The sequence below is a fragment of the Leptidea sinapis genome, chromosome 43, assembly GCF_905404315.1.
Source record: "Leptidea sinapis chromosome 43, ilLepSina1.1, whole genome shotgun sequence".
NCBI classification, from domain to species: domain Eukaryota; kingdom Metazoa; phylum Arthropoda; class Insecta; order Lepidoptera; family Pieridae; genus Leptidea; species Leptidea sinapis.
This window is the reverse complement of record NC_066307.1, coordinates 2,842,018-2,857,410: the sequence shown is the minus strand read 5'-3', so window position 1 is coordinate 2,857,410 and position 15,393 is coordinate 2,842,018. Positions and strand designations below refer to the sequence as shown.

At 45.4% G+C, this 15,393-nt stretch overlaps 1 protein-coding gene across 1 annotated transcript in view; it reads left to right on the top strand.

The window, feature by feature from the left end:
* Positions 1–15,393, top strand: part of LOC126977138 (fat-like cadherin-related tumor suppressor homolog) — a gene marked incomplete at its 3' end in the record, with an annotated part of 49,107 nt that overhangs the window by 30,725 nt on the left and 2,989 nt on the right. The window contains exons 8-12 of the mRNA XM_050825840.1: positions 1,330–1,721; positions 3,224–5,686; positions 6,371–6,956; positions 7,398–7,862; positions 11,360–11,578. Coding sequence (XP_050681797.1) covers positions 1,330–1,721; positions 3,224–5,686; positions 6,371–6,956; positions 7,398–7,862; positions 11,360–11,578 — 4,125 coding nt within the window. The remainder of the gene's footprint in view (positions 1–1,329; positions 1,722–3,223; positions 5,687–6,370; positions 6,957–7,397; positions 7,863–11,359; positions 11,579–15,393) is intronic.

Below are 15,393 nucleotides of genomic sequence, written 5' to 3'. Positions count from 1 at the left end.
ACAGAGTTTATCGCAGTAAACGCTTTCAGGTCATCGGCGTAAAGCAGAATTTCTGAGTTGACAAAACAGATTACTATGTCATTGATAAATATGTTAAAAACCACCGGACCAAGAATGGATCCCTGGGGCACTCTAGAGCGCGCTGTGTAAGAAATAAAAGATTCGAAACCACCCAAAACTACTGTCATATGTCTGTCTCTTAGGTAAGAGGCAAATCAGTTAACAATATCTCCGACGAAACCGTAATACTTTAGCATGTAAATAATAATGTTATGGTCGACTAGGTCGAACGCTTTAGAGAAATCCGTATGCAGCCCATCTACTTGTATATTCTATCAACTTGAGATGATAAATTTTCAACATAAGTGACTAGATTCGACGAAGTGGGTCTTTTTTTATAGAAGCCATGCTGCCTCATGGTTAAAATAGACTTCATATGCCAGTTAATATGAGGGCAAACAAGTGACCCAAATATTTTAGCCAGTATAGGCAGTTTAGAAATTGGTCGATATTTTGTGACATCCCTTCAATCAGCATCTTGAAAAACAGGTACGATACGACCAATTTTCCATATCGTAGGAAAACCCCCTCAGATAGCGATCTATTAAATATGATAGTAAGGGGAAACGCTACACTCTTAGCACAGTTTTTGATAAAAATTGGTGGAACTTGATCTGCTCCGGCACCTTTATTTATGTCAATATTTAAGAGCTTTTTTTAACATCTTCGACAGAGAAAGTTAAATTATCCACAACAGCAACGTTATTAAAATTATGCATGCTGTCTGATATCTGGTCAGAAGAGGATGAAACATCTGAAATAGACATGCTATATACACTGGAGAAATGATTCACAAATTGATCGTATATACTAACATCATCCGTAAAAGTTTGATTACTGTAAACCATAGATGCAGGAAATTCACACTTATTATTACGTCGTTGCTTCAGGTAGGTCCAGAAATATTTAGTGTTTGACTTTATACTAGCTTCTACTCTGTCGGTATAACTTTTATAGCAAGAGTTTATAAGTATTTTACACCATTAATAGCCCGGTACTCAAACATTTTACTATTACCTTATAAGAAAATAGCTTATGAAGAGCCAAAAAAATTGCATTTGACTCCATACCTACTTTGTGTAATGCAATCACAGCGATTCGGATCTCTTTATCACCCCACTCTATTTTAATATCGCAAAATATTGTACAATGTATTGGCATCAAAATGATTAAACTCACAGCTTCCAAATTCAAATGTAATATTTTGTTTATTTTTAATTGTAACAGTATCGATGGCCAGACTAAGTATTACACATTCGTGTGCGACAGACAACCCGCCGTACTGTCCGCGATACCGCTACCGCGTGCGGCTGAGCGAGGACGCCGCGCCCGGCACGCCCGTGTGCGCGCTCGAGACGCGCGACGCCGACGAGCCCGCCAACGCGCGCCTGCGCTACTTCCTGACGGGCGAGCGCGCCGAGCACTTCGCCGTGGACAAGGACACGGGCGCCGTGACCGTGGCGGCCGCGCTCGACCGCGAGACGCACGCCGCCTACCGGCTGCGCGTGCACGCGGCCGACCGCGAGCGGCCCGACTGGGCGTGCAGCTCCGAGCTCGAGGTGGCGCTGGCCGACGTCAACGACAACGGGCCGCTGTTCTCCGCGCCGCTGTACAGCGCCACGCTGCCCGAAGACGCCGCGCTGGGCACGCTCGTGGCCAAGGTGAGCGCTGTCCACGGCTGGTGTGCCTGCATATCTCTTAGCGTTGCAGTTCCGTGTTCATTTCAACATGGCTTTATTAATAAGCTTTCCACGCAGAGAAATCTTACAGAGATGCTAGATACGATTTTCAATGCTATGGTCAAGGGATTTTGCGTTAATGCCGATTAGACAAAGGCGTTCATGGTCAGGCTAACATGGTAGCAATAGGTATTCACGGTGACCTCTTGAAATACCTCAAATCATATCTGCTGATAGGACCCAAGCTGTAACTGTGAAGGGGTACACTACATCATTTGTACCCATTACATCTGGCGCGCCACAAGGCTCCCACCTCGGACCATTACTCTTTAATATATTCATCAACGATGTAGTCAACTGTATAAAAATCTCAGTTATTATGTATGCTGGTGATACTATAATATTAGAAGTTATTAAAACGGAATTAGATCGTAACAGTTTGCAGGAAGATTTAGAACGTATTTCTGAATTTTGCTCAAACAGTTTACACCTGAACGTCGACAAATGTTGCACTATATTATTTGCAAAAAAGAAGACAGTGTTAACTCATAATTATTATTTATTGGGTAATAATATACTCTTCAGAGTTGACAAGGATAACGATAGATAACGTAATACTTTTGTTTTGAACATTTCCTGGGATCTTGTTGTAAAAGCAAATACATCGCCACACAAAAGACTTACTAAATGCCGCCGCGCTGGGCACGTTTGCGGCATAGTCTACATTGAAATCTCTCATGTTTTTATTACAAATTATGAAGTGTTTTCCTCATTACAATTTCTAAACAACTAGTTTAGAACACCCTGTTGATGTGTCTTTAATTAGGAAATAAGATCAAAAAGGGTTTTAAGCTTCTAAGAACAAATTTCAAACAACACATAGACTAATATTCGAATAAAAATCGGACAGTCGAGTAACGTCCTTACTAGTCAACGGTTGCAGCGAAAATGTTTCTACGCTAGGGAGACGTCGCGTTTTATAGACGTCTTCACCCTGTCTACTTGTCACTGTGAACACAATTTAAATAATTACTCACTACGAACAATTTATACGAAAACGGACAGAGTTTCGGTGACAAACGAAGTAATGGTCACCAACTGTTCTGTTACCGTTTATATAGCGGTCTGTCAGCTGCAAGTGGGGAGGGAATTTTCTTGTGTTTATAATAAATAAATAAATAATGCTGTCATTTTCTGCCGAGGGTGGTCTGTAAGCTCATCAAAATTTATTCCTCCAATTCCATGTAGGCCTTTTCAATAATCATTTCTATCTCTCGGTAGGACGATTTCCGATGTACGATGTCTTTCTGTTTCTTAAGTTTCATCTTATTACTGACCAGTATTAAAGAGTGTTTTCTGTTTGACCTACCACTCTGATGACTATTTAAGTTAAGCACGAACTGATGAGATTCTCGCCAATGAAGCCACGAAATAAGAAATTGACGTTGTTTTTATTTTTTCTAAGCAATAGAAAATATTTTCAGGTACACGCGTCCGACGCAGACTTGGGAGAGAACAGATCGGTGAGCTATTCCTTCGTGGGAGAGTACAGCGGGTTCGAGCTGGCGCCCGACAGCGGCATCGTGACGCTGCGCGCCGCGCTCGACCGCGAGACGGCGGCCGAGCACCGCCTGCTGGTGCGCGCGGGCGACGCGGGCCGGCCGCCGCGCTCCGCCACGGCCACGCTGCGGCTGGCCGTGGCCGACGTCAACGACAACCCGCCCCAGTTCGAGCGGCGCGCGTACGCGGCGCGCGTGCCCGAGCTGGCGCCGCCCGGCACGCGCCTGCTGAGCGTGCGCGCCGCCTCGCGCGACGCGGGCGTCAACGCCGACGTGGCCTACGCGCTGGTGGGCGGCGACGAGCGCGACGACTTCCACCTGGACCGCGTCTCCGGCGTGCTGTCCGTGGCACGCCCCCTGGACTTCGAGCGGCGCCGCGCCTACCTGCTCACCGTGCAGGCGGTCGACGGAGGCTCCCCGCCGCTCAGCGACCACGCCGTCGTCAACATCACCGTCGTCGATGGCAACGACAACGCGCCCGTGTTCTCGCAGCCGACGTACGGAGCCCGCGTGCGGGAGGACGCCGCGCCCGGCACGCGCGTCCTGCAGATCATCGCGGACGACGCCGACGCCGAAGACAACGGGCGCATCCGCTACTCGCTCGCGCGGGACGGGGAGGGGCGCTTCGTCGTCGATGCGGACACCGGGTATCTATCGGTGGCGGCGCCGCTCGACCGGGAGACGAAGCCGGCCTATCGGCTTGAGGTCCGAGCCCGCGATCGCGGCGTGCCGGTTCTCGAAACCTCCGCAATCGTGGACTTGGAGCTGCTCGACGCGAATGACAATCCACCATTGTTCACTCAGACCAACTATTCTGCCGTAATTCAAGAAGACAAGCCTCTCGGACACCTCATACTTAAGTTCGTAGTCACCGACGCGGACGCATCTCCGAACGGTGCGCCCTATACGTTCGATTTTCAATCCGGCAACGAAATGGGAGCTTTCAGGCTGGAGCAAGACGGCTCTCTTAGATCGGCGACGCACTTCAACCATCGTATCAAAGACCACTACGTACTCCAAGTGCGCGTGTTCGACAACGGGACCCCTCCCCTGTTCTCCGACGCCTGGGTGTACGTTAAAATCATTGAAGAATCTCAGTATCCACCGGTCGTCACCCCTCTGGAGATCGTCGTCAACTCTTACGTGGACGAGTTTCCCGGAGGAGTTATCGGACGGGTGTTCGCGTCCGACCGCGACGCGTACGACACGCTGAGATACTCTCTGGCGCCCGTCGACGGTGTTTTCTTTACCGTCTCGGAACTGTTCCGGATAGATCAGACGGACGGAACGCTCGAGGCGGTTCCTCGCTTGGACGTCGGTGAATATCGACTCAATGTGACGGTCAGCGATGGGAAATTTGACGGATTCGCAATAGTCAAGATAACCGTCGTGCTGATATCCGAGGAGATCCTGGAGCGAGCCGTCGTAGTGCGCTTCCGTGAAGTGACCGACGGCAACTTTATTCTCCGTCATCGCAAGGGTTTCATCGGAGCGATCCGAGAGGCGACAGACTGCGGCCCCGGCGACGTAGTAATAATCAGCGTGCAGCCTTCCGAAGAAGAGACCGGGTCGAGCGGCGGCCGACCTCCGCGACAAGTGGCTCGAGACTTGGACGTCGCGTTCGCCGTTCGGTCTCCGGAGCCGGACGCGTACCTGAGCGCGGACACTCTGCGGCGGCGGCTGCACGCGCACCTCGTGAGGCTCGAGGAGCGGACGCGGCTGGTGGTGGAGGAGCTGGTGCGCGCCGCGTGCGGGGGCTGCGCGCACGGCGCCTGCGTGGAGCGCGTGGAGCTGAAGGACGAGCCGAGAGCCATCTCGACCGACGTGTTCGCGCTTGTCGCGCCGGCGCACGCCGTGCGCGGGGCGTGCGCCTGCGAGCCGGGCTACGCGGGCGAGCGCTGCGACACGCCCGCGGACGACGACAGCTGCGGCAGCGAGCCCGAGTGCGGGCGCGGCGCGGCGGTGCTGCGGCTGGCGGGCGACGGGTACGTGGCGCTGCGCGTGGAGCGCGGTGTGGTGGGCGGCGCGCGCCTGCTGGATGACGAGCTGCTGCTGTCGCTGCGCCTGCGCACGCGGGCGCCGCGCGGCACGCTGCTGGCCGCGGCCGGCCGCGTGGACTACCTGGCGCTGGAGGTGGAGGAGGGCCACGTGCAGCTGCGCATGGAGCTGGGCGCGGGCGAGGCGCGCGTGCGCGGTGGCGCGGTGGCGGACGGCGCGTGGCACGAGGTGCGGCTGGAGCGGCGCGGCGCCGGCGCGCGGCTGGTGGTGGACCGGCGCGCGGCCACTGCGCAGGCGCCGCCGCCCGCCGCCGTGCTGGACGTGCGCGCCGACCGCGTGCTGCTGGGCGCCGCGCTGCAGAGGCACGCCCACGCTCTCGCCCCCGAGCAGGTGACATTGCTGTGCTATTTATTAATTTTAAGGAAATTGTAGGTCTAATTTAGTACTTATGTCTACCATAATCCGCAATAAAATGTCTACCATAACAAATATATAACTCAAGTAATCGATAATATAGACAAGGGACACCAAGTGGACGCTATATATATATGGATGTTAGTAAAGCTTTCGATCGGGTCAACCACTCTAGTAAACTACCACAATAAGTAAACTACATAACGCTGGTATTCAAGGAAGTTTACTGTCCTGGCTCTCGTCGTTTTTGTCGTACAGACAACTACAAGTTGTGGTTTGCGGGTATCAATCACATCCATCCATGGCTCCATCTGGAGTCCCTCAGGGATCCCATCTAGGTCCTATATTATTTTTAGTATTTATTAAAGACTTGTGTAACCATATAAAATCTTAAAATTTTGCATAATTTGCTGACGACTTTAAAGATTTTTAAAGCTATCCAAAATCCGTTACACTCGATTTGCCTTCAAAATGTCTTAAACAGTATTTCCCAATGGTCTATTAAAAATAAATTGCCCCTTAATGTTAAAAAATATCAGCATATAAAATTTACAAAGAAACGAATACCGCTTAATACTTCATATTCTTTAAATAATCTTTTGTTAGATGAAGTGGATGACATCAGAGACCTCCAATTTAAAAAAAATCCCCGGTTTTCAGATTACTGATGGATTTAACGGATGCATCTCTGATGTGAAACTGGGAGGCAAATCGATACCGCTAGAAGAGGGCGCCAGCTCGAACGACGGGCGCGTGCAGGTCGTGCGCCGCGTGCGCGCGCTCGTGGCGGGCGCGTGCGAGCCGCTGCCGCCCGCGCCGCCGTGCGCCGCGCACCCGTGCCGGAACGGCGGCACGTGCCGCGACGGGTCCGCCGGCTACACGTGCGACTGCCACGCGCGCTTCGCCGGCGGCCGCTGCGAGCTGGACACCGACCCGTGCGCGTCGCAACCCTGCCTGCACGGCGGGCTGTGCTCCGCCGCCGGCGCCGGCTCGTTCCGCTGCGCGTGCGGGCCCGGGCTGAGCGGTGCGCGCTGCGAGCACGGCCGCTGGTGCGCGGCGGGCGTGTGCGCGCACGGTGGCGCGTGCGAGGAGGGCGAGTGGGGCCCGTCGTGCCGCTGCCGGGGCTACTACGGGCCGCGCTGCCAGCACGACGTGGACGAGTGCGAGGGCGAGCCGTGCCTCAACGGAGCCACGTGCCTCAACGAGCCCGGCTCCTTCCGCTGCCTGTGCCCGCCGGACCTCACCGGTCAGTGGCCCGCACCCTGCACTGAGTGATAAGTGACACGAGTCTTGAAACAGCTCACATCTCTCTACTCTGGTGGAAAGAACCTGACAGTTTCGCGGCTTATCTCTTCTCGTCTCCTCTCCTCTCTGCTTTGCTGGATTACCGGGCCTAAAGTATCACACACCACGTCGGCGTCCAAGTATAATAACGTTAAATATGAGACTTGAGTATAAAGTGAGAGCCAACAAAACGATCAACGATAGACTGCTGTAGCTGGGTCGAAACCACATGAGTCACGAAACATACACACTTTCTCACTATGAACCACACTAATAATACTGGTTTCTTTTCTTAGCTTATTTTTTAACACTTCTTCACCACTGTTTGCTTCAGTTGTTATCTTTCAGTCTATAATTTTTTTAATTCTAATATACTACTGTGGGATTAATTACCTCCTCCCAGGCATGAACTGCGGCAACCCGCTGTACTCGGACGCGGTGGTCGCCGGCGACGCGGGCTCCGGCGCGCGGGCGCTGCGCCAGCTGTGGGCGTGGGCCGTGCGCGCGCGCTGGCCGCTGGGCGCCGCCGCCGCCGCGCTGTTGCTGCTGCTGCTGCTGCTGCTGCTGCCGGCGTGGCTGCGGCGCCGCCCCCCGCCCGCGCCCGCGCCGCTCAACAGCGCGCTGGCCCAGCTGCCGCCGCGCTGCAAGCTGTCCAACCTGGCCGCCGCGGCCGTGCGCGAGCGGCCCGCCTCGTGCGCCGTGCCGCCGCTCAACAACATCGACACGCTGCGCTCGTACGGCTCGGCCGGCGACGAGCTGGAGGGCCTGCCGCCCGACTACCTGCGCAACCTCAACATCGAGCCCGACCGCAAGCCCTGGTCGGAGCAGATGCACCTGCACACCTTCGTCGACAACAAAATATATAACGGTCAGTTAAAGAACGGTATACAAAGGCAAAAAAAGAAGTGTCGTGGACGTAAGATGAGCGACATCGATAATTCTTGGACGTCTACCGCCGATCGAAGAGGGGTCCTAGTCTATTTGTGTATGTTTAGCGATAACAGTTGAATTGAGGATAACAATGATGAGGATTCTCTGACATTTAGGACCTCCCTGGTCCCGAAGAGGTCGTCGGCTGGATAAAATAATGGTTTTTGAGTATTTCTTTTTGGTTTAAAGTAGAGAAGTCGAGTGGACCGGATGGCATTAGGCCGGCTCTGTTGTTGCAAGAGAATGCGGGCGGCGGTGATCTCGTACCATCTGGCGAGCCGGACGCTCGTTTGTCCTCCTCTTCCATAGAAAAACTACATATATATGTAATGAAATGAATGACATTTCATTTATTTGAATTTGCTGCGCTTCGCGTATCTATGTTGTCTGTGGAAGATGGAAGAGGGCGCATCGAAGTGACGTGTGAGCTGTGATTCAATGGCGGATGACGTTTAGATTATTTTGTGCATTTTATTGTTATAAAAACTTATCGAAGGATGCTATTGAGGAAGCGATATTAGTGAACTTTAAATGTCGTTTCTTTGTATTTTCAGGTGAGATAGAAGTGTAATTGTCATAACTTGATAATTGTGGTAAAATTGTAAAGGCGTGTTAAATAAAACAAAACTTTGTATTTTCAGACAAACAATTTGTGGTTTATTTTGAAGATCTTTAATAATATACATTATAAAACGAAATTTTTGTTAATATTAATATATATAATATTATATTATTAATTATTTACATACAGAACAGGAAGCAAAGACAGCTAAACTAGTATGAAATGTGTTTCAGCTGTCAGTGACTTTTCGATACAAGACATCATTACCTACATAGTCAAATCAAATTATCAAAATCAGATAAAAAAAAATATAAATTGAGATTAAAATAAAAGTATAACTTTTAAGAATGTGTGTGTGTGTTTAGATATGGTATTATGATTTGTTTATATTTATTAGTAGTTTTATTGTGTTTAATTCTCGCTCTCATAGAAATTCAGCCCATGGAGCCAGTTTTTGTTTGTTTTCTTGCATTGTAATAAAGTCTGTGGGTATATGTTTAGTCTTGCGTTGGCAGCATTATTTATCTGGTTACTGTAAATATAGAATTGTCGTCTTGCCTAATTTGTTTTATGTGGGGGAATTTTACATTCCTCACTTTTATTTCGTTTCAGAATAGGTCCGAACGTTAAATGTTTATGCTTCTTTAAAATAGTCATTTGCAGATAAAGTTGGTGGACCGTAAGTACATCTGATTCTGAATAGACGCAATTAGTGCTATATCTGAGAGGTTTTTAGAATTCCTCTGTTTCCGCATTCTATGCTGCATTAATGTACTAATACCGACATCTCCCCTACTGTCACACAATATTGTAATAGGCTTTGAGCTAGAGCATAGTAAACTTAACTACAGTTTACTTTGCTCTAGCTCAAAGTGTTTCAAGATCAGCTCCATTTCTTAGCCTACGAAAAATGGGAATTAGTTTCCTCAGGCGTAGAGTAAGGTTTTGGATATGTTCTTTCCAATTGAGAAAACGATCTACAGTGAGCCCCAGGTATTTAATGCTCATTACTGAATGTAGAGATTGGCAATTACAAATATTAGTATTATCAGTGCATGTATGCAATTTTACACTATAATTTTGTTTTGGTAGAGTGTTTTGTCGATGACTAAACATAATAAATTTTGTCTTTTCTACATTTAACGTGAGTTTACAATCATTTAACCAGCACATGACTTCTCTCAAAGCATTTTCAGAATGTGTACGGGTCTCGTTCAAATTTTTTCCATGTAAAAGCGTATGTCATCAGCATATGAAATGATATCACAAGAGGTAATTTTTTGACTGCACAAGCCGTTTATGTATATTAGGGAGAGTGTTGGCCCTAGTACACTCCCTTGCGGAACTCCATGGTAAAATTTTGTCTCTTGACTTAATAAGTTGACAATCTTTACACATTGTGTACGTTCAGAAAGAAAACTTCGAAACATCTCTAGCACTATTCCACGAACACCAACTCCTTCTTATCTTGATAATAGAATTGGAACAGAGACAGTATCAAAGGCTTTAGCAAGGTCTAAAAATATACCAAGCACTTTTTGCTTATTGTCAAGGTGTCTGGCAATCGATTCAGTCAGAAGGAGACACTGTACATTTACCCTTAACAAAGCCAAATTGATTTTCAGAAAGGATCTTATTATTATGCAAAAATTTTGTAAGTCTATTATTAATATTTTTTTCTAAAATCTTAGATAAGGATGATAGTAACGATATCTGCCTGTAGTTTACGAAACTGCTTCGGTCACCATTTTTATATACAGGACACACTAGTAATATTATACCAAGTATTATTATACCAAGAAGTGCAATTATCTTAGATCCATTACATAATTTATTAACAAAAAACGAGAAGTTTGTATGGTCAGAGAAGTGTAAAGAATCGTTTAATCAGATAAAAAAATATTTATGTTCTCAACCGGTCTTGGAAATATTCGACAAAGACTTCCCAGTCAAAATCTTTACCGATGCATCTTTGGAGCAATATTAATACAGTCACAAATAGATGGTAAAGGCAAACCAGTGGCATATTTCTCAAAAAAACTTAATGAACATCAAAAACGAAAAAAGGCTATATAAAATATAAAATCTCATGAGTACAACAAGAAAATATTTGATAGAATAGAAAAATGCAAGAGTTTACTGTAGGAGACAGTGTAAATGTAGAAAATGGAAATAGACGAATCAAAAATAGGCCCTTTCAAGATAATAAAATATCGAATTCCATTTATAGGATTGATACAGGCAACAGAAAAACAGAATCAACATTATTTCACATAACGAAATTACTACCTGTCGTAACAGAACCTGCAGAAGTTGAGGGAGAAGAAAACGAATATGTAGATAACTTATAGGTACATTGTATAGATATATTGCTTAGAATTTTCGCTTTTAGGGGGGGAAATGAAATGAATGACATTCCATTAATTTGAATTTGCTGCGCTTCGCGTATCTATGTTGTCTGTGGAAGATGGGAGAGGGCGCATCGAAGTGACGTGTAAACTATGATTCAATGGCAGATGAAGTTTAGATTATTTTGTGCATTTTATTGTCATAAAAACTTATCGAAGAATACTATTGAGTAAGCGATATTAGTGAACTTTATATGTCTTTTCTTTATATTTTCAGGTGAGATAGAAGTGTAATTGTCATAACTTGATAATTGTGGTAATATTGTAAAGGCGTGTAAAAAAAAACAAAATTTTGTATTTTTAGAGTGTTTTATTTTGAAGATCCTCAATAATATACCTCATATCTATTATATTATCTGGCGAGCCGGACGCTCGTTTGTCCCCCTCTTCCATAGAATAGGACCTATATATTTAAAATTCACGGTGTTACTTTTGAGTAAGTCGTTTCTCGCTCCTCTGTGCCAGATCTCAAGAGCTGCAAGCCGCGCGTGTCGGTGCCGTCGCCGGGCGGGGGCGGCCAGTTGGTGGGAGGCTACCACTGGGACTGCTCGGACTGGTGCGGCGGCGGCGGCCTGCCCGGCATCAGCGAGGTGCCCGGCTCCGAGCGCCCCGACTCGTCCTCGCCGGCGCCCTCGTCGCACGCGCCGCGCCCCGCGCTCGACACCGACGACCACCTCACCGACGGTACGGCTCCACTACACAGAACAAACTTCCCTACAAAAAAACAGAGCTCTTTGTTGTCCGTCAATGCGTCCGTCTGTCCGGACCCTTTATCTCGAGAACGGGTGGGACTAACCTACCCGCGACACCTACCCTGTAACCTCATCCCAAATTGTAGGTATCTGGACCCTTGTGCACATACCTAGCCGAAATGTGTACCCACGGGCCCTTCCTATCGTGTTCCTAACGCCCTAGCTCTAAACCATAGGGTTCGAAAAAATATATAAATATATAGATAAGTATGGGGTTGTCTGTCCCCAGTAGACCTAGGATGACAGACGGTAGGTGGGTAGGTGGAAGGGTCTGTGTACGTCGTGCAATGTACATGACTGAACGGCTAAAGGTTTCCTGGCCGCAATGAGAGGATGCTTAAAAGCATGGAGTAGCTACAATAGCTCTTCTAGCGGTTTCTAAGTACTACTTCATTCTTCCAGCTGCACTAGCTCTTCTAGCGGTTGTTAGATACTTCTTGTTTCTTCCAGCTGCACTAGCTCTTCTAGCGGTTGCTAGGTACTACTTGTTTCTTCCAGCTGCACTAGCTCTTCTAGCGGTTGTTAGATACTTCTTGTTTCTTCTTAGGAGGGGAACTGATAATCGACTCAGTTCCTGATTGACTACAATTGATTTATTTCAACTTTAGTTAGTTATTTATACAGAATTTATTACAATAGTGTGCTGTCGGTGTGCAGCAGTGTTTATTGAAAAGGTTGCTTACTTATTGCCAAAAAAAAATTTAACAAAAAAACAGTAGACATCAAAAACACTATTCCAAAACAATAGATATAATATGCACTAAAAAGTATAAAAATAATTGCGTATTTTATACAATCTAATTAATAAATGTAATTCTAGTTACGATTATTGTTATTTTTGGAATCGGTGTCCTTCTACCGCGACCCGCTCTCGCCTCTCGCCTCCTCACAACCCAAGCACATCTCACCTTTAACTACAAACCTATCTTGGATGACACCGACTCCAAAAATTACAATAATCGTAACTAGAAGTAGATTGTATAAAAATACCCAATTATTTTTATACTTTTTAGTGCATTTATCTATTGTTTTGGAAGTGTTTTTGAAGTCGATTGTTTATTTACTAAAAAAATTTTTTGATTTCAAGTGAATTTGAAGTACACTAACTAACAAATTGTCTAAATATGTGTAGATATACTTAATTTTTCAATGCAGCAATGATCGTGAGCGCTTTGCAATTTGATTACAGACAGAAATTCTACCACAGATCGCACTTGCCTTACTGTAAGTCGTTATGGAGTCCCATTGTCCCATCATCATATTCGACTACGACAATTACTTGACCATAACTATGTTATGGTAGATGACTTAAATATCCGGATAGCATAAAAAAGATTCGGCCGAGTATCGTTAATTTGCTCCTAAGAATTGAAGTTCGGTTACTTTGTCATGGATTCCGTAATCAGAACCTAACCAAACTCTCGCCAAACTATCTTTGAAGTATATCCTTTCCAATAAAAAAAATAATCATCGAAATCGGTTGGCGCGATATTGAGTTATTCGTTAATTTATCATCCACTTTGCTATACATATGTATAGCAAATTTAATACTTTTATGGTTTTCTCATGCATGCCATTGTCAGATCTGGACCAAATTACAATTGGACCACTCGGGAAGCACCAGCTTTCTATTAATAAAAAGAGTTATCAAAATCGGTTCACCCAGTCCAAAGTTTTGAAGTAACAAACATAAAAAAAGAGCATACATACACATATTTTAATAATGTAGGTAAGTACCTAATTATTTATTCCAATGACAATTACATTAACTACTTTTCATTAGTATACTATGTCATCAAAACCATAGCGTACGTAGTACGTAGCGTACAAAGTCTTGCAGGCCGACCAACTTTATTGCCTTCTCCTGGGTCTGTCTCAAGGCTTGTCGACACCCGACACAGGTACAATAGGGCTGCCTGGCGTATTTGTCACCTCATCTTGTGCTGTTACCGACTCTGACTGAGACTCTATCGGGTTAGTTGACTTGTCAACACTACTCTCCCCCTTTCATCGCCGCTGGTTGTGGGAACCGCTAGAGATTTGCTCGATCGATTATTGATTTCTAATTAAGTCGTTTCACCTGGCCCTACTATTTTATTTGAACTATTAATGTCAACCTCGTGAATAACCCTGTTCGTATTGATTACCGTGTAATTTCTAGAATTTTCAGACAGAATCACCTGATCATAAGCTTGCGACAAATCTAGCTTTGTAAAACACATATTACCACTAAGATCACTGAATAGATCATCTACCCTTGGAATTATAAATCTGTCTATCGCTAAGACACGGTTGAGGGTTACCTTATCATCAGCACATATTCTCTGTTTAGGATAGGTTCGTTAGCCAGGTTTGTTGTTGTTCCGATTTTGAAAATTAAAGATTTGGGTATACTGATTTACTGGTTTAATAAAGACAATTGAAAGTATAATAATGTTAATACATTAAAGTTATGAGGCGATGAGACCACAGCCGGTTATTAGCCCGCGAATATTGTCAAACCACCGTCTGGTTTGCGTACAACAACCAGCGGCGTGGCCCAGTCGGATCGGTCTACAGTCTCGATCACACCGGTACTCAGCATGGCGTCTAGCTCTGCATCAAACTTATGCTTAGAAACAATTTTGGTTATTGTTTTATCTTTGTTCAATACGTTACCGGCCACTTGGCTCGTTAGTCGATTATTTACCTACTGTTACCGGTATTTTAAGTTCGGCTAACCACTGGCGACTCAGTAAATTTGGGGGACTTTATGTGTATTGAATAAGGGGACTTCCCTTCTTCAACACACATAAATCTTAAGGTTTTCACCAAACCCCAATGGTTGTGGGAACACTTGAGCCGTCGAAACACTTGAAATTTAAACAACACTTATGTATAGGCAAATCATTGAACAATGCTTCATACACTCTTTTACTAACGCATGAAAAAGCTGATCCAGTATAAATTTCCAAGCATGGGAGCATGCAATCGGTATCACAATATGTATCGCCTTGTGCTTTGTCGGTGTCTTGTTTGTATAACAAATTCAACGAGGTTCTACCGCCTCGTCCTCGTCCCGCACCGCGTCGCTCTCCTCTAAACTACCGTTACTATATTGGATGGACTCTGATACTGGTTTTCTTCTTCTCTGGGCAAGTCCTCATGAATGCCCTGTTTTTCGGCACCAAAATATACATACGTAATCCTTATATGAACAATCACTGACTCGATGTTGTCCATTTCCGCATCTATAGCACCCGTCCACATTCAATGAAATGAAATGAAATGAAATGAAATGAAATGAAATGAAATTTATTTGCAGGAAACATTGTACTTAAGGTGTTAACAATATAATGGATAATCCAATATGTTTCGTCAATTGACATGCAAAATATGTTACAAAATTGTCTAAACACTAATCGTACTGTTATATTGAAACATGTCGGATTTCACAATGATATCAATAATATTTATAAAATGAAATTTTAATACTTATATAATATTATAATATGAGACGTAAATAACTTAATAATTCATTTAGTACCTATGTATAATATTAACAAATTCAATGTCATAAAAGTATATTAATTTACATATATTATTATCAAATAGACTAATTCATTTTGTATTGAAAAATTCATTTAAACTATAGAAGCACTTATTTGTTAACCACTGATGCAGTCTTCTTTTAAAAACTTTGAACGGTAAATCTTTCAATTCATTGGGCAATTTATTATATATATTCACAGACATGCTGAAACAATT